Source organism: Aspergillus sclerotioniger (genome assembly GCF_003184525.1).
Source record: "Aspergillus sclerotioniger CBS 115572 chromosome Unknown BO94scaffold_20, whole genome shotgun sequence".
NCBI classification, from domain to species: Eukaryota; Fungi; Ascomycota; class Eurotiomycetes; order Eurotiales; family Aspergillaceae; genus Aspergillus; species Aspergillus sclerotioniger.
Window position 1 is genome coordinate 331,609 of NW_020291010.1, and position 18,149 is coordinate 349,757.

General features: G+C 49.0%; 8 protein-coding genes across 8 annotated transcripts; 3 read left to right on the plus strand and 5 right to left on the minus strand.

Moving 5' to 3' along the window:
* Window position 1: 1 nt before the first annotated feature.
* On the minus strand, window positions 2-1,799 carry BO94DRAFT_495981 (SDR family oxidoreductase). Its single transcript, XM_025609277.1, has 4 exons — window positions 1,230-1,799; window positions 1,045-1,172; window positions 802-978; window positions 2-750 (listed from the first exon to the last, which is right to left on the minus strand). The coding sequence occupies exons 1-4, from the start codon at window positions 1,525-1,527 to the stop codon at window positions 94-96; spliced, it is 1,260 nt and encodes a 419-aa protein (XP_025465714.1). The 5' UTR covers window positions 1,528-1,799; the 3' UTR covers window positions 2-93.
* A 122-nt stretch (window positions 1,800-1,921) lies between these two features.
* BO94DRAFT_625792 (sugar transport protein) lies at window positions 1,922-4,081 on the minus strand. The gene is made up of 5 exons (XM_025617309.1): window positions 3,594-4,081; window positions 3,397-3,540; window positions 2,701-3,316; window positions 2,396-2,638; window positions 1,922-2,324 (listed from the first exon to the last, which is right to left on the minus strand). The coding sequence occupies exons 1-5, from the start codon at window positions 3,820-3,822 to the stop codon at window positions 2,048-2,050; spliced, it is 1,509 nt and encodes a 502-aa protein (XP_025465715.1). The 5' UTR covers window positions 3,823-4,081; the 3' UTR covers window positions 1,922-2,047.
* Window positions 4,082-5,637: 1,556 nt separating this feature from the next.
* BO94DRAFT_536898 (uncharacterized protein) lies at window positions 5,638-6,832 on the plus strand. Its single transcript, XM_025612141.1, has 3 exons — window positions 5,638-5,867; window positions 5,941-6,659; window positions 6,712-6,832. The coding sequence occupies exon 2, from the start codon at window positions 5,994-5,996 to the stop codon at window positions 6,408-6,410; it is 417 nt and encodes a 138-aa protein (XP_025465716.1). The 5' UTR covers window positions 5,638-5,867; window positions 5,941-5,993; the 3' UTR covers window positions 6,411-6,659; window positions 6,712-6,832.
* Window positions 6,363-7,066, plus strand: BO94DRAFT_536899 (uncharacterized protein). The gene has a single exon (XM_025612142.1). It carries the CDS (start codon window positions 6,421-6,423, stop codon window positions 6,664-6,666), a length of 246 nt encoding a protein of 81 aa, XP_025465717.1. The 5' UTR covers window positions 6,363-6,420; the 3' UTR covers window positions 6,667-7,066.
* Window positions 7,067-7,440: 374 nt separating this feature from the next.
* BO94DRAFT_587355 (YqaE/Pmp3 family membrane protein) lies at window positions 7,441-7,729 on the minus strand (the record flags this gene model as incomplete). The annotated part of the gene is made up of 3 exons (XM_025615818.1): window positions 7,441-7,462; window positions 7,516-7,650; window positions 7,716-7,729. The coding sequence occupies 3 exons, from the start codon at window positions 7,727-7,729 to the stop codon at window positions 7,441-7,443; spliced, it is 171 nt and encodes a 56-aa protein (XP_025465718.1).
* An 844-nt stretch (window positions 7,730-8,573) lies between these two features.
* BO94DRAFT_625795 (HET domain-containing protein) lies at window positions 8,574-10,847 on the plus strand (the record flags this gene model as incomplete). Its single annotated transcript, XM_025617310.1, has 2 exons — window positions 8,574-8,646; window positions 8,720-10,847. The coding sequence occupies 2 exons, from the start codon at window positions 8,574-8,576 to the stop codon at window positions 10,630-10,632; spliced, it is 1,986 nt and encodes a 661-aa protein (XP_025465719.1). The 3' UTR covers window positions 10,633-10,847.
* On the minus strand, window positions 10,838-12,247 carry BO94DRAFT_536900 (TauD/TfdA dioxygenase family protein). Its single transcript, XM_025612143.1, has 3 exons — window positions 11,970-12,247; window positions 11,195-11,911; window positions 10,838-11,102 (listed from the first exon to the last, which is right to left on the minus strand). The coding sequence occupies exons 1-3, from the start codon at window positions 12,202-12,204 to the stop codon at window positions 10,939-10,941; spliced, it is 1,116 nt and encodes a 371-aa protein (XP_025465720.1). The 5' UTR covers window positions 12,205-12,247; the 3' UTR covers window positions 10,838-10,938.
* A 1,548-nt stretch (window positions 12,248-13,795) lies between these two features.
* On the minus strand, window positions 13,796-16,058 carry BO94DRAFT_558077 (aromatic amino acid ammonia-lyase; the record flags this gene model as incomplete). The annotated part of the gene is made up of 2 exons (XM_025613981.1): window positions 13,796-15,773; window positions 15,838-16,058. The coding sequence occupies 2 exons, from the start codon at window positions 16,056-16,058 to the stop codon at window positions 13,796-13,798; spliced, it is 2,199 nt and encodes a 732-aa protein (XP_025465721.1).
* Window positions 16,059-18,149: the final 2,091 nt, after the last annotated feature.

Sequence of the window (18,149 nt, forward strand, 5' to 3'; positions counted from 1 at the left end):
TCGATTTACTCAATTTATTCACTGTTAATAGCACTATACAATCTCCCAGCGCATCACCAGATAAACACAGAGCCCCCACACAACGGTTAGCAGTTAAAGAATCAATCCCGCCTTCCTAAACATCGCAAAACTCTCCAACCAGCCCCCCACTGGATCCCTATCCGCCTCAAAACCCGTTTCCTTCAGCCTCTTCAAACTCATCTGCCGATCGAAAGTCAACCAATACCCCACGCTATCCAACTGGCGGTTCCCGGCTCCCACCCCTCCAGTGATAGCCTTCGGACACCCATACTTTGCAAAAATGTCCCGATACTTAGCTATATACTCCCCTGGCGCTAGCGAAGAAGTTCGCTCAGGAACTTCCCCAACTTTCAATGTGTTGTGCTCGGTTTCCTGAGCAGTCTCGGCAGGTCCCACGCCGATCAGACCAAACCAGCTCGCCAGCCGAGGCCACAGTGACCCATAGGTGCATGGTGTTTCTTGATCGGCGACATTAAACAGTCGACCACCTCCACATGTCTCCGGATGTAGCGAAGCATAGATCATGAACCGTGCTAGTCGATTACTTGATACGGGGCTGAATAACGATGTAGCGCCGGCTGTGGAGCCGGGAAATGGGATGTCGACGGGGTTGTTTTCTCCTTTTGCCTGGGTATGTGGTCCAATACCATTGTTGTAGGCATAAAGTGATAAATACTGTGCCCAATGCAGGGCTAGGCTGAATTGGGAACCGTTGGGTGTGAATCCGACCTTGTTTATTGTTAGTTTTTCCCCGAGAATAAATAAGAAAGAAGAACTGACTATTGCATCCGGACACACTTCGCACCACGTCCATTTCTTGTCCTTGCTGGATGTTTTCAGAATCTCACGGTACTCTGGATAAACGACCGTCTTCGCGTAGTCAGATGGGAGATCATTAACCATGTCTTCGTGCAAGGGTGGAGTGAATGTTCCCCCGGGGGAATAGATGCCGTATCCCTGATCGATGTCATTAGTTAAAACATGGGGGTTTTATTTTCTCTTGAAATGCTGTAATGCACGTACCCGTGTTCCGCCAACAAAAGCCACGAATTGCAGCCTCGGACTGATCTGATTATGAGCATCGATGACATTCTGCAGCATACGTCGATTGGTCGCGACCTCTTCTAGATCGTCATCCATGGCGGTGAACACTGTTTTGTTGATGGTCAGTCTATTCCAAATAGCCTGGTACTACTATAGAAACATACCCAGATAATAAACATGAGTCACGCCCTCGATATCTTCAACCTCCTCCTTCAAATGTCTCACCAAGGTAGGCCCATCCCACCCACAAAGATCAACACCCGAGACCAGCTGTAGATGCGGCCGATGCGACTCCGGCTCTGGCAAATATGTCTCCGAGAGATCCAAAGGCCGGTTCGTGAAAGCTGTGACTTTTCTGAACGAGTGAACCGAAGGGTACGGAGCCAAGAGCTGGTTTATCAACGCCCAGCCATTCAACCCCGATGCGCCGTATACGATCGCGTGATTGGGACTGTCCGTCATTTTTGAAATTGACAAATTTTTTGGTGCAGATATGTCTATATCACGTTTAGAATGCGCGGGTGGTCTTCTTTTTATTCAGAAAGTTGCGACCGAAAGTCAAATGTATGGGAGGTGGTCGGGGACCAAGAAGGGTTTAGCCGCTCCAACCATTGAGTTCATGGCAGACGGGCCAGAACCGGATGGGCAGCTTTGCAGCTGTGGATGCGGATGCAAATAAAAATACCAATTAGATCTCTGATTTCTTTTCTATGTCATAATTTGATATTATTTGGATATTATTGTCCAGGAACTCATAGTGCGGTTTATCTCGCTATGGATGGTTGACGAGCACAGCAGGATCTAAATATATCTTCGGGACCCAGGAGAACTGACCACATGACTTACACAAATGCTAATCAAATTTTTATGTTCATGGCATCATGCTATCTACAACCAGTTTTCGCGGCATCAATACTTATCATGAAAAGACTTCTATATACCAAAAGATGCAGTAAACCCACAACCACAGTTGGCATTCCCATCAAGCATCCACAGGTCTCGACGCTCCTCGATGACTTTCCTTCTGAGAATCAAGCTGATACTCCACCTTCTCCACCATTTCACTATCCGTCGACGAATCATACTTTTTATCAATATCCTCCAATTCCATTCGTCTCGTCTCGGGGATAAAGAAGTATCCAAATATCACCGAAACCGCGGATAGCGAACCGTAAATAAATCCCAGTTTACCTCCAATGTCGACGTGACCTGGGTCGTTGGCGGTTTCGAGGTATGGGTAGGAGAAAGTGACGGCGAATCTGGGATATTAGTTAGTATCATTGTAGCTGTGAAACTATGAGGGAAAGGTGTCTCAATGGAGGGAACATACTCAGTGACCAATTTCATCGTATACGCAATTTGAAGCGTCATTTCCCGCAACGGCGCCGACGGCAGTTCCGCACCCAGCACATACACCAGCGGCGCCCAGGCAAGCGACCACCCAAAGCTGTAAAGCAGCAACATAGCCACAATACCCTCTTTGGCAGCCACGTTCTTGGAATCCGCAGTCCCAAGACCACCCATCGTCATTAGCGCAGCCGTTTCCAGAATTCCGCTCGTATGGAAAAGCATCCTGCAAGTAAACCCTCATCAGCCAATGCCGATCGCCAGCGACGAAAAATACGGGGTTCTCACCTCCTCCCAACCTGATCACTCAACCCCGTCGAAATAATCAACGCCCCAATATCCACCGCATTAGTACCCAACGTAACACTAAACGGATTCACCGACTTCAGCTGCTTCACAAAAAGCGTCCCATACTGCGACGCAAACGCCTGCCCCGACGCCTGCTGGAAGAAGTTCGCAGCAACAACCACAAACGTCCGTTCTCTGTTCTTCGGAGTAAACAAATCCTTGAACTTTTTCTTCTGCATTTGTGCCGCAACCTTCTGCGCCAATTCATCGAAATCCTCTTGGATTTCACTCTCGGGCGTGTTTTGGGATCGGTAGCGTTTCAGCGCCTGGAAGGCATCTTCTTGTCGGTCGCGGAGGAGAAGCCATCGTGGTGATTCGGGCATAATCCATACGAGGAAAATACATATGAATGGGATCACGAGAATCAGGCCGAAGGGGATGCGCCATGCCGTGTTGGTGGAAATGCTGGATGTTCCGCGTGCGATGCCGGTGACTACTAGACCGCCGATTTTGATGCTAAGCCAGTAGAGAACGCCCATGGCGCCGCGGACGTTTCGGGGGGCGAGTTCGGCGAGGGTGGTTGGGATGACGGCCATTTGCATGCCTAGGTAGATGTCTTGTTTTGTTCTTGTTAGTGCTTTGCATTGGAATTTCCCCGGTTTTTGTGGCGGTGGTGATGGTGGTGGGAATACTAACAATGCAACGCCCTCCCTGCCAGAATCTGCCCATCCGTGGTCGAGCTCACCACCACCGCCGCACTCGCCAGGGCATAAAGATTCATACTAAAAATGCAGATTTTCCTCCCATACGTATTGCTAATATACCCACCAATAAAAACGCCTATCCAAACGAGTCAGCCATCATCACACAACGCCACACCACCCCCCACTAACCAATAATCTGCGTAGCGGCCTTCAAACTGTTATACAGCGACGTAAACATCGGCCTGACCTTATATTTCCCCGTAGTAGGATGATAAACCCCAAACTGACGCTCAAACGAATCCATCGCCTGACACGACGCAAACGCCTGATCGCTGAATCCATAATTAAAAGCCGAAACTGCCAGCAGACAGGTGGTGAAAACCAGCATTCGGCTCCATTGGCTCCTCCGAGAGGCCATTTGGACAGTTCAGCACCGAGTCGGCCTGATCAGATAATCAAGTGGCCGAGATAATCAGATAATGGAGTAATCAGATCATCAGATAATAGGGGAACGGGCGGCTGGGTTTATAACAAACAGGTTTGGGCGGCGCGGGCCAGCTGCCGGAGAATCATTCTGCTCCGACCGGTGAACGGGGCTAGCTGGATGTAAGTAAGTAAGTTACATCGGTTATCATCGTTGGTTTTAGCGGGGGTTGGGGGGTGGGATGTGGTGCTATTCGGGATTTTCGGGCGGTGTTGCCGAAGGATGATGGGATGGGATCAGGCCATCAGGGGGATAAGATGAGGATTTAGTTTCTTAGAACGATATCTTGTAGATGAGAGATATCTCAACGGTTAGAATCCTTCATAACTCACCCTTTGTTCGATCCCAGTCTCGTCTCTTCTCGTTGCCGGGATCCCTAATCCGATCCGATTCTTATCTCTTGTCCGAAGCTTCCGGTACTGTATTGTACTGCGTCCTGCATGGCTGCCTTGTCATGCAGCATCTAGCTCGATTCATTTGGAACACAATACCATCTAAACAAATACACCTCAGTTCAGTATAAGGAGCATTCTAGGACCTTCCTTCGATATAGAATCGACTATAGAATCCACATTTACGTGTTGCCAAGCCTGCCAAGCCTCTTGTAGGGCTGTAGGGCTGAAGCCAAGTCTGAGGCCATTCAACCAGCTTCAAGTGGTTACAAATACCAGTACCGTTCCTATATACCCGGACTAGTCCATACCGGTAACTTCGCTCCCGGGGATTGTTCTTCCGGGTTGGCGCACTTTTTCGAACGAGGGGAACGTGCATTATTTCCCCTAAAGTTTTTCACTTGGGCCTTTGGTTTCTTCGACTTTGCGACCTTTGAAGCACGAGCACCCAATTTCCTGCCGTGTCGCGTTGGTTGCCATGCACGTCTTTCCCGATAGCGTAATGGTTATTCATTCATCCGGTCGGTTTGGGAATAGATGCGTAAGGGGAGGTCGTAATCAAATGAGTCGACGACGGTTCGCTATGGACTACTGTGCGGGACGCGCTACAGCAAGCATAACATGATGGCACCAGCTCCGTACCCCTCCCCCGCTTGATTGATTGGATATCCACGTGCAGAACGACCGGTGAGACTGCTAATTCATCCGCGGGGTTTCGCAAAGTAGCCCCGCATATGGCCTAGTAGAGAACTGCGTGCATGACCATCGGGCATCTAGTCCGAGCCATACGGCGGGGCAATGCCATTTGGCCGAGCTGTTTTCTACATCTAGTAAGTATGACCGCTGGCCTTCGATGGAGGCCTTAAACGGCATCGGGTTGGAGGCAGTGGGGAGTCCGCTAGCCAGACGTTTAAATTCTGTCCTAAGATGCAAAGTAGGAGGATTTCGCGGACCCTAAACGAACTCGGGTGTAACTGTGGCTGGGGTGGTGTGGCCGTGGCGTCTCCATTGAGATGTCATGCGCTGTGATAGTACTATTGAATAAGACACTCAAACAGGTGATGATTGTACCAGTTAAGCATGGTAATCATCCGAAAATATTATTCATCTGAAGCAAACTCATAGGAGCTGCCCTGTTGAGACTCATAACCGGGAGATCTTTGAATAACCTGTGGTATAAGCATGTGAACAATATAATTGCGTATGATTTCACCTCATGATCAAGAAGCAGGGTCTGTCTTCAAGATTGGTCTCTTGTGATGTTGCTGGGTGTTACTCAGTGTCTGACATAAAAGTCCGAGCGGGCCGTTTGGAAGCCCGACAAGATGATGTTACTCCGATGGATGGTGATAATTTCCCTGAGTTCATACCAATCTAGCCATTGTTTTCGCGCCAATAGCCGTTATAACTCACTATATCAATCAGTAAATGGCATTACCTTGGATAATCTGCACAGAGCTCGTCACACAACGTCTGACCGGGGAATATGCAGCTAGAATATGTAGGTAGTACCTGCATTCAAAGCGCTTCTGCAGCGCGGAGTGCATTATCGTGTGCGACACTAATCTCGCCGTCTTGTACATCCTCCTATTACACAGGTGAGAATCGCAATCTCAGGGCAATGAGATATGGCGACTTATATAGTCCCGGGAATGCTTACCACTTTGCGCAGCATCTTGCTCGAAGGTCTATACCCGGCTCATATCGACCAAAATGCGCTTCCCACTAGCCATACTCACTCTCCTCTCCACCCTTCTGACCCTATCCTTGACACTCGCCCTCCCCAACCCTACAAGCGTCAGCGAGGTCCGCCCCCAAACCACCGAAACCATCACTCTCATCACCTCTCTCGCCAACGTCGGCTTGAACGCCATCAAGCTAGATAGAGCCGTTCGATCCTTTACAGACAATGTGGACGAAATCAAAACCCTCTCCGCGAATCTCGAGCACAGCATCAATCAAGCAATATCAACAACCAAATCGACCGGGAACCTCGACACCCCCAGCAGTCACATTATTGCTGGAATATGTGTGCCTCTGAAACCTATCTTTGCAGATATGTTGAAAGCTATCAGTAATAAGGTCAGTATTCCCCCGGCCTTTTGGACTATCTGTTGGGGAGGCATATAGTAGGATATTCATGCTCATTGTATCACAGAAAAGGGACTTCTTTAGGGCGCATTATGGTGACGACATGCTGCAAACTCTGACCAGTCTGAGAATAAAAAGTCGTTCTGAGGCCAAGGCACTCAAGGATATCACGAGGGAGCTTGATGGAGCGTTTATCCTGTTCTTGGAGGATCTGGTGGATAAGCAGTTTGCCATGACGATTGCGGAGTATAAAATGAAAGGGATCGACGGAGGTAATCCGGTTGCGCGCTGGTAGGGTGAGAAATGATGATGCGTACAGGGTGTTGACTGGACTGCATACCTGTATGAATGTTAGTCTAATAGTAATACCTGACGCGTGATGGCATCCGACAGCGACTGGTGTGATGTGGGTAGATAGTTGCTTTGATTCGGGGCCCTCGATCCATGTATGGGTATTGTGGTCATCGCAGCTTGCTTAGATGGCAGAATCAAGGACACTTCTCGTAATGAGCGCACTGGTATGCCGAAGAGTTCGAAAGGCAGGTGTTGACGAGATAAAGATGACCCGCGGGAGGGAGAATGGGGCATAACTCTGATGCAGTTGCTGACAAAGAAACTCGCGCACAATCAAATTTATGCGCACAATTTTTCGTCGTGCGATCAAGAGGTCCTTATAGGCGATCGGAAAATCCCGGAATCGGCTCATAATGTATTGATTATTGCAGAAATGCGAGAAAATAAGTCAATTCGCACTTCCACGCAGCCATCAAGCGAATTCTACCTGATCGCAGTAATCGGGGAGCCATGATGACGTCGCTCTGTTTATCGCGCGTCACCGCCTTTGTGAGTAGCGGAAAATTGCTGCCTACGTAGCGAAGCGGGTGCTCGAGCGCTGAGCTACAAAAGATTTCGCACACAAGTCAAAAGTCATTATTGCAGCGGGATATATACAATCGTAGAGTAGACATTATTATTCGCAAATCTCAAAGCCCAATTGATACACCGAATGCGCCCGTACCCGATCTGAAATCGTCCGCGACCGGCACATCAGGAACAAAGCACAATTGGTTTATTTGTTGGCCAGGATGTAGCTATGACATGGTTAGCGTGTGTGTGACACGAGCTGGAAAAGAGCAGCACGTACTATGCGTGGATGACACCTGGCACCCAACCCAGAATACACAGACAGATGTTGATGAGGAGATCGCAGCTGCACCCGGTGCGCATGAAAACGCCGACGAAGGGGAGGAAGAAAGCGATGATGATTTCGCAGCAGCCGCTAATGCGAGGATTTGATTAGTCTCTTCCTTTTAAAGGATGGGTCTGACAGGATTGAGAACATACACTTTTCCGGGCATGGTGGCGGTTTCTGTGGTTTCGTTAAAGGGGTTTTGTTAGGTTGCAATGTACTAAGTCTGACCCAGGAGAGGTGGAGGAATGGTAGAGCTTCAATTTGTGAACGGTTGAGGAACAGATGATGGTTGAATCAGGGGATTTAAAAGGTCGAGGGGATGAGAAACTGGTGACGTCATGCTTGATGCTGTGTAGGGCTGAAAGTGGAGCGGGTTTGCATGCCGTAGGAATGCCCATCATGATGCGCCGGTAGCCATGTTGGGATGTAGCCCAGTTGGGATGTAGCCCAATGTTCTGGCGGAACACGCGTCGATCCTCTTCGTCATCAGGTACTGCTGTTGGCCTGTGGTTTCAAGGTTCATTTCTTTCGCCCAGTCCATGCAGTCGTCCAGGTACTACGTAGCTCCCAGGCAAAGATGATGAAACCTGTGGATACATAGATGTGAGTTATTCTAGCATTCGCATGCTGATTTCCGCTACTACACAGAGTTACTCCGATATCTGATCACCAAAGCGTTGAGACTTATCGGCTTGCTCGAAGGGTGGAACGTGGGCTTTTTTCTGCCACTCATCTCCGCTTTCTCACTGTCTGCAGCCTGAGGCATCATTTCGTGTTTACGTTGACCCCATTATGGGTTTAAGCGCGCCAGGGTGCTTCAAGTTTCATACCTTGAGGGAATATAGGCCATCTATTCGGCCTCTGCTTTCTCGAGATTGTCTCGTGCCAAGACACGTGACAGAAGCAGATTGTGAGGCCTGGATGAAGCCGTAGACATGTAATGTCACGATCACCAGGATTGACTGAGAGTTTATGCTGGAACCCAGGAATTACAGAAACATTCAGACACAATGGAACTGCAAAGCACCGGATTTCAGGAGCAAGGGTTCGTGGTTGACATCCCAGACCGTCAGACGACGCGAGGTCTGTCCGCTAGACCCCGCGATCCACGTCAGCACAGGAAACAGCGCCCCGCTTCACTGATATCTGAACGCAGTTGCTCCACACATGCCACTGAATACATCTTATAGTTTGGATCCTACAATGTCGTTGTCTTATACGAAACTGAATCCCGATGCCAACGAGATCCGGCTTCTAACCATTTGGCCTGACGAGAACGTGGCAAATCCGGTGCGGGGTTCACTCCATCCTGTATCACTCAAGGACCCTTATGAATTCGAAGCGCTATCATATGTCTGGGGGAATGTCGCCATCAGAACAGACATCTGGGTAGATTGCTGTATTGTTAGCGCCCCAACCAATTTGGAACAATTCTTGCGCGCACTCCGCGAGCCAAAACAAGATCGAGTGGTTTGGGTTGATTATCTCTGTATCAACCAACATGATATATTGGAGAGAAACTCTCAGGTCCTCTTGATGAGCCAGATCTACATCAATGCAACTTCTGTGATTGCTTGGCTTGGACTATCAACCCCGAATATTGAAGATGCAATTGCTTACCAAAATTATTGCGAAGGCCTAAGTACCCCGAAAAGCAAGTGGTGGTTTGAAATCCATGATAAGAAGGACCTTTCAATCGAGGAAAGTCGGAAGAGAGACCTGGCAATGATGGACGTCTTGGATGGGACGCTCGAAATATTATCTGCTCCTTATTGGCAGCGACTGTGGACCTTCCAGGAGTGGCATCTACCAAAGACGAGGCCGATCTGTATGTTCGGAAAGCTCTGTTTCACATTTAGGGATGTCTTCAGTCGATTGGGATCAAGTTTCAACTCCATTGACGATATGATGGCCAAGTATCGCAAGACAGTCGGTCAAAACCTAGACGGTGAAGCAAAGGAATTCTCTGAGAAGATGCTGGAACGCGAGAAAGCCATACACACAAGAACGTTCCGAAACTTTCTCCCCATTCTACCAGGAGATCTCCTGGTACAGAAGGACCTTCACAAGGATCCAAATTCGCCACCCAGTCGTCCCCTCGGCGAGCTACTATCAGTTACGACTCATCGCAATTGCAGCAACCCACTTGACAGGGTATATGCATTATATGCAATGGCCCCTTTGGCTCAAGAGAAATATCCCCCAGACTACCAGAAAACTGTCAGCCAACTGATTCATGAGACAACGGCATATGTTTTACAGTACGAGGGAAACACCAGAATTCTGGACTATTTCTGTTTCTCTGATGACGAGGCACTTCCATCGTGGGTAGTAGACGTTACAATAACAGACCAACGGCGCCGTGATCTTATTTTTGCGGGTCGAAGTGAGCAGACAACTCCTGAAAGAAGTCTCTGGAAGAAGCCCGATGGTTATTTGCCTAAAATAACTGACAATCTACGGACGTTACAGCTTCGTGGTCGAGTGATAGGTGTCGTCCAGGAGTCATTCAGATTGAATACCGAGAAACACGCACCTCTCAGGGAAATCCCAAGTTACCTTCAACGCATCAGGGAGGATGAGTGGATTAGCCCTTTCAGCATGGCAGATACCCTTATCAGCGCATGCTACAACTATACCGAGTCATGGAGTTGGATGTCTTACGCCTACTTCTCTGAAACATTGAGCAAGCTCAATCGAGAAGGTAATCTCCGACTCATAGATATTGCAGATGCACGGATAAGTATATTTCTTGACAGCTTCTCCAAGCTTAAGGGGAAATGTTTGTTCTCAATATCATCTATCGGAGATTCTGCGCCTGTAGCCTTCGGGTTCATAGACTGTCACATCAAGGGGGGTGATATTCTTTTCATCGCCAGTGGTATCTCCCAGGTTTTGGTACTCCGACCACTAGAAGACGGTGTGGCTTTGATTGAGAACAGGATTCCATGTTGCAAGATTGTCGGACGGACCTTTGTTGAGGGTATCGCAGAGCGGCAGAAGTCTCAGCCTACCGCATTTGCTCAGAGAGTGAAGGATACCCCAGTGGTTCAGGTTGATATCAAGTAATCTTGGTACCATGAGTTAGTCAGAGGAATGGTATGAGTTCGAACATGGCTATTGCTAGGAACAGTCAGCCCGTGGAGTAACTTCTGCGATATAGGTCTATTTGTATTTTATTCTCTCTGTTTGGCAGTTGTGTATAGTGCGTCGTTTGAGGATCCTGTACTATTGTGGTGCTATTGTTTTCGGGCGTGGAATGAATTTAAGTATTTCATTGCATTGTACTTGCACACAACTGTGCAAAGAGAATTTGCGAGAAACGTAGCTGAAATGTCATTATATCTCGATGTTCTCAATCAATCAATCAATCAATCAATCCGAAAATCCCTTAGCAGCCAACGCTTCCGTCCTTGACTGACTATTCGGGTCCAAGTAAGGTCTTTCCCCAATTCCGACAGCCCGATGTCCAAATCTCTCGCCAAGACCTTCGTAGTCGAACGTGGCGCTGTGGAACACACTTCTGTTATCCCAAATAGCTATCAACCAGTTAGCCAGATACCAGAAACGCATCTCCCAGATATCATCCCCGAAAACAACGAAATAAGGGTCTTCAAAGCCAACAACTCACCAATATCATGCTCATTCCTCCACTTAAACCTAACCTGCAAATCATGATTCTCGGTAATCACCGCCCTAAACCTCCTCAACAACTCCTCCGACTCACTCGCACTCAACTCATTAATATATTTCGGAAACGGCCCCAGAGCAAAAATACTCTTCCAGCCTGTCACCGGATTAGTCCGCACAATCGGATGCACGGCCGACAACTCCCTCCCCACATTCAACGGACTCCCCCGCGGCTCCGTGTAAATCTTGACTTGGGTGGGATTCCTTTCCGCGGCTCGGATGAATCCATCACCCACGAAGGTCGCGGTTAACCCTTCAAAGAATTCTTGGTACTTGCGGGAAAACCGGTCATAGATCTCATATCCGGAGGCCCAGAGCGTGTCGCCGCCGCTGCTGGGGAGCTGGGTCAGTCGCAGGGAGGTGTAGTCTGCGGGGGCGGGCTCGAATTGGATGTCCGAGTGCCATTGGGCGGAGTCGTAGCGACGTTGGTCGGGTTGACGGTCGTGGACGAACATCTTCTTGCGGGCGAGAGAGCTGATGGTGCTGATTTGGGCATCGGAGACGCCGAATTCGCTGATGTTGTTGAGGACCGGGTGGATGTGGAGGGTCGAGGTGGAGGGTTTGCCGGTTAGTTGGCCGAGACGTTGGACGAGGGTCTTTTGGAGGTCGTCGGTGAGGTTGCTTTGGGCACGGAAGAAGACGACGCCGCGTTGGGAGACTGGGGAGGGGGTTGGTTAGTGATGGGGTTGGATGAGGGAGGGGCGGGGGGGTGGTACTTGTGATGGCTAGGTCGCGTACGAGCTCATCGGAGTTGGGCGCGTTGAGGAGATCATCGACAATGTTGACGGTGGGATATTCGCGGCCGATGACGGGGGTGGTTTCTTCAAAGGTGAACTTGTCCAAGGCGCCGCTGGGTTTCAAGGGAGTGGGATACTGTGGTTGGTTGAGTTTGGCATCTCCGGAGGATGGATGCGAGTGGATAGGGAGGTCTGTTGCCAGTCCTGGCGCCATGATTGTGTTGAATGAGCAAGATAGTGGATAATTTGGAGAAATTGGGACTGAGAGATGTAAGGATGGCATGGATGGTGAGGGGGACTATATACGGCGGTGATAAGCCACGGTTCCCGGCATCACGCAATCGCCGTCCCCGGTTATGCAACACCTCACCAACAACATCCTGTCTCACTTTATCGCCTATCACTGACAGTGTGGATCACCCCGCATCGCTTCGGCCTCTGGCGCAATACTTTCCCTAATGACGAATCCATGGGTGTCTCCATTAAGGTTTCATGGGCCCAGAAAATGCGTACTAGGTGGGCACGCCCGTGCGATCTCGGACAGCTATGCGAGGTTCCTTGGGAGAATTTGCGGCCTGGGGGGGTTTCCATTGATTGCTTTATCCGTATCTTATCTGACTTATGATTTATCTAGTGCCATGACTATTGAGTAATCTAATGTTGGTGTATTGGTTTCTTGGTACACCCCTCAGGAAAGGCTTATAAATCCATTTCATTAGTTAGCGCTGCACTCATATTATGTTTTCCAGTATGCTCTAGAACAATAAACCCCCAATTCTGGTCGAGATTCTACTTGATATTTCCTCCATGGAAATAGGCACTCGAAAGCTATCCAACACCGCTTTGATTTAAAGACAAGATACCTTCTGTGATTGAATGTCCTCGGGTTTTTGTTCGACGGCGATAAAGGTTATCCGATACAAACAGGATATGGCCGTCGCGCTGGTCATTTTTATATCGAAGGAATGAAGCGGCGAACAGACGAGGATATCTAATTGCACTCCATGGTAATATTAGCGTTACTTCCATTATCCAGTAGGCTTTCAGACAATATGAAAAGAATCTCACCGTACTCGATATATGACAGGTCGATCCCAGGAGTGGAAGAAGATGTACTTTGCATTCCATATCTTCAGGTCTGCAGGTTCCCTGTTGAGGTTCGTTTATCACAGCTGCTATAGTTGGTAGAGGAAAGTTTTCATTAAGGAATAGAGCTATTCGATGACTCTTAAAGTCACCGTCGATGTGCATGGAGGCTAGCTGCTGGTCCGTTGGAAAGTCATGTAGACTGCGTTCGGAGGTGGTTAATGAGCTAGATTCACATATTCTGGATCAGATGACGAGTTGCTGAGATTCGTGAAGTGTGCCTATTAGTTTTTCGAGGAGAAGACCGTTTCTTAGAAGGGAGGATATTCAGTAATGATCGTATTAACTATCACCGGAGGTATTCCATCTCCGCGGGAAATTCATCGCATCATAAAGTCAGCAGATACAATCGTAAAACATCAAATCATTAGTCATAGCCGCATTTCCATTGAAAGTGAAGAAGCAAGAAAAAACAGTAGAAGGCAGTAAATCAAAGGCTCGACCAGGATGGATAGCTTTTCAGTAGACCGTTTCACTGCAGTCGGCAAAGAAAAAAAGATAAGGAAAAACCCGGGACCTCGCCACACAGTAAGTGAATAAAGAAGCCTGCCGTCCTCCGTGTTTTCCTGGCACAACAAAGCAGCGACCTCCCTGGTTGTTCATCCTCTCATCTTCTTAACACACCTTACCCATCGTTCAGAATCTAATCCAAACACCACTTACTCCTTCTCGTCCACTGAGATACCATCAAGCACGGGGATCTCAAAGCAGCCCACTAGGGTCTGCATGAGGTCCCCCTCGCGGAGAGCGATATAAATCGTGCTGATAAGCGATCCAATCGACTGTTTGTCATTCGGAAGCAAGTGTGGCAGGTAAGTCGGATGGTCCACAATCCCCTTGTGCATCGGAACGCCGAGAGTCTTACGCACATAGTTGTACATCTTAGTCGACGCGGTGCAAAGATAGTCTGTCGTGGTTGGATTGCAGAAAAACTCATCGCGAGTCACATCATACTGTTCAACGAGCATATACTTGACCCCATCCTGCCAGTTCAGCACAGTCAAAGAAATATCGGAGTCTTCGTTATCACAATGGGAGTTGAGCAAATTGAGAAGCGTTCCCAGCGTGTTGCTTACGGAGGTCTCTGCACGATCAGCAAGATCGAGGTTGGTGTTTCGGGTCCAGTGTTGAATCAGCTGTTTCCAGACCAACTCCTGAATACGTGGGACACAATCGGCAGGAACTACCTCTTCGCACAGGCTCGCTGTGATATCGTCTACGCGGTCCTTGGCGGTGTCTTCAAACTCGAGCTGAAGTACTCGAAGGTCCAGCGCCTGGCAGAGCACATAGATATGTGTGGCCATCATAAGAGACATCACCTCAACGGTGTCAGATGCGTAGCGAGCCGTGACCAGAGCCAGCGAGTTAATCGACTGATTGTGCATTTCAGCCGATTGGACAGAGTTGCTGACTGGATGAGCGAGGTATGCAAGCTCACTCATGTAGGATGCCATGTTGATGTCGACACCCTTGAAAGCAAAAGACAGGCTAGGATCGTCGGCACAGAGGCTGGGTGGGAGACCCTTGCTGAACATCGGATTCAGGAGCTCAGAGCACTGCGCAAATACCATCTTCCCGATCATCTGCATACAGGTCATAATTTTTTCCATTGCAGACGTGATCGAAACTGCCTGGAAGTTACCTCCATGGTGCACCTCACCGTGGAACGGGTCTAGCAATGGGTTGTCGGTCGTCGAGTTCAACTCACACTCTACTTGGCGTGTTGCGAGAGCCAACGTCTCGATTTGAGGACCAATCCACTGGGACGTGGTGCGAATTGCATAGCGGTCTTGGGCAAGGCCAGCGTTCTCGGGGTGTGCATTGGTGGCCAGCCTGGAGTCTGCCAGAAGGCTGTACATGTTGCGTGCTGCTTCCCTTTGTCCAGGGTGAGGGCGAACATTTCCGATAAACGGATGGAAGTTGCGCCGTGTACCCATCAATGCCTCCGTGCACATGATGGTGGTGATCTGAGCGAAGATGGCCAGCTGATTGGCTTCGAACAACACAAGGCTTGCTGCCCCGGCACTAAAGGCAGTTCCGTTGAGAAGTCCGAGTCCCTCCTTTGGCAGGAAGGAGAGGGGCTTCAGTCCTAGCATGGTGAGAGCTTCGTCCGCGCGGAGAGTGGCATTACGGTTTTTCGACCCGCAATCTACAAAGATGTCTGGGTTGCCCTCGATGGCCCCTGCAATGTATGCAAGAGGAGTCAGATCACCGGAAGCCGAGACGGAGCCTCGCAGTGGAACAACAGGTGTGCAGTCGTTGGCAACCAGAGTTAGAATGTGACGAACGACCTCAGGACGGACGGCAGAGTGGCCACGGATTAGATTGTTGCACCGAGTCAGCATGGCAGCTTTTACGAAGGAAGTGGGCATGCTGTGCTTTTTCATGCAGTCTTGGATCACGGAACTCTGAAGGCCCTGCTCAGCAGGAAGCAGCACACCTGCATTATGGTGCTGGATCAAGGCCTTTTGCAGTGTATCGTGATCGTCCGATCGCGCATCTGCACTTCCTCCGAACCCGGTGTTGACCCCATAGACCGTATTACCGGCACTGAGATACTTGTTCAAGAATGAGATGCTGGCATTCATCTTTTGGAGGATCTCATCGTCTTCGATGAAGGCTGGCATCATTCCGTATCTAAGGTAAGACAAAGGGTCAGCTTGGATGTCGTGCACGTTCTGTGAGGAAGCTAACAACTTACTTAGCGACCGCTACTACACCAGCGAGGTCAAGTTGGTGCCCGTTAATTGTGACGTGGTTTTCAGCGCTGAGGATAAGCTTCAGCTTGGAAACCGACTCCAGAACAGACTCCGTGAAGGCCATATCGCCGTAACTCTTATCTTTACTAGCAAGGCCTTTGTCGATTGCTTGCTCGACCTTGATCAGTGTTGACAGCATGGTCTCGCGATGGTTTGTGAACATGTGGCCAGGGGCCAGATGATGTGAAGCATCTGCCATACTGACCAGACGATGTTGTCTCATCAATTGGTTCGTTGTTACTAGCACAGTTGATAGGAGAGCAATGTAATGGAACAAGGCTTGAGCTCAACGAGATGCTTGTAGATGAAGAACCGTTGTAGAGGAAGAGAAGAGAAGGATCAAGTGAGAGAAGATGTCACTTTAAACACGGAGAGGGGGAGGATCACAAAGGGTATGTTAAGCGAGTCACGTAGATGTTGATATAGTGAATGAAACACTGCCCTCGAACCCGGTAACTTTCTGCACGGACCTACCGCTACTACAGAAAGGGCAGAGACTACATGTATTTGTTCATGTCGTCATGTTGTTGCACTGTTCCTACCTTCTTTTGCTCACTGAGTTACTTGGGTCAAGTCAAATTACGCATCGTGACCTCTGTATGTGATAATCGCCACACATTGCTCCACCATCGAACTATATGCTGAAGCGGGGGGGACTTTCCGAACCTACTTTTTCAAAGTCTAAAGAATATCCCGGGTCAATATTCTACGTTGGCAATTCCTAGCTGCAATGGGTTCAGATGTCCATGACCAGGCAAAGAAGTGATGAGATAGCATCATATCCTGGCTGTAAGATATCCATCACATGGTAAAAACGTGCAAATAGGGTTCTTATCAAGCTCTCGGATGTCCATCCGAGACTTGGAATCTGCAATGGCTGCGTCTAAAGAGAGTGCTGGAAAATTGGCCCGCCAATTGTGCTGGGACTGGCAGCACATGACTTCCCGCAGCCGGTGCACAATCCTTATGTCATATCTCGGCCTCCACCAGGGGCGGCTCTCCCATGGTTGGTATCGTATCAAAGATCAAGGAAAACCCTTACCCCTACCCTCGGATACACGAACGCCTCCATAACCGCTGCATCGCTTGTGGTACATATCTACCCATGATGTAGCACATTGTCACTGCGATGCTTCCTTCTCCTCTCCGGGATCCTCCGTCGCCATTGGTAGTTGGTTACCCATCATCCAGTCTCCCCTCTCTTCATTGCGCATATCTATATCATTCTGCGCCATGTCTCTCCCCGCAACAGAGTCAAATGGGTCTAGATCGTGAGTCCGACTAACCCCTCTTATCCAAGAGACCCTCGCATAGCCGCTGATGTATACACCCAAAACGAAGAAAATATATCCTTACTCGCCGCTCCTCTGTGTTGTGCAACGAGAGTTTTGCTTTGACCGTGGTTCGTATGTTAGCATCTAAAGAATGCCATTCCTCCTATCCTATCGTCGTGATTGCCAGTCTGAGAGTGGTACTGTCTGAAATAACTTCAACGATCCAATTCGTGTCTTTACCTGGGGATGATGTTTTGAAACATATCAAGAAAAGCGTCTTTTGGTTCAGTATGAGTCAGCAGGCCGCATCACAGCACTGGTACGTCAATTTTGAATGCTTGTGACAGGTGGATCAACTGCTCCATGTTGTCCCTTGAATTCTGTGGTGGTGTGCACACTTCCCGAGAGACTATTCTAGTGCCATTGGATTAGGGTTGGACTTTCCAAGTGTTCATTGACATCGCTGGAAATATAGAGGTCAGATGTCCCAGGGTGATTGAGCAACGGAAGCATGACGATACGGTCAGATCGCTATAGGTATAACGAGCGATGATGGATTTGCTTCGACGGTGATGAGACCGTCAGGGGTAAAGGACACCAAACCCTATATCTGATAGGCCTAAGTGCCAGAGAATATGTGCATGTGCTATAGTCTTGCAACAATACTCGCAGGGACCGGAATGTGGCAGAAAAATCCGGGTAAAGTGGTACCCGCGTGGAGAAGGGTGCGGGATGAACGTGTGTCAATGAGATCACAGGGTGTAATATCAACGAGCCATGGCAAGAAAATTCAAGTTGAGTTATGCGCTCGCAATGCACACTGGCCCTTTTAGTGACCTGGGATACATAAGACCGTGTGGAACCTGTACTTGCCTGCCAATCATAGCTACAGCAGCGAACATTCGACCTACCGTATATCCCGTACTTCAACATCAAAGGACTCCCCGCGGCTGGAGAGTAGCCTATAGAGTGTATGAACC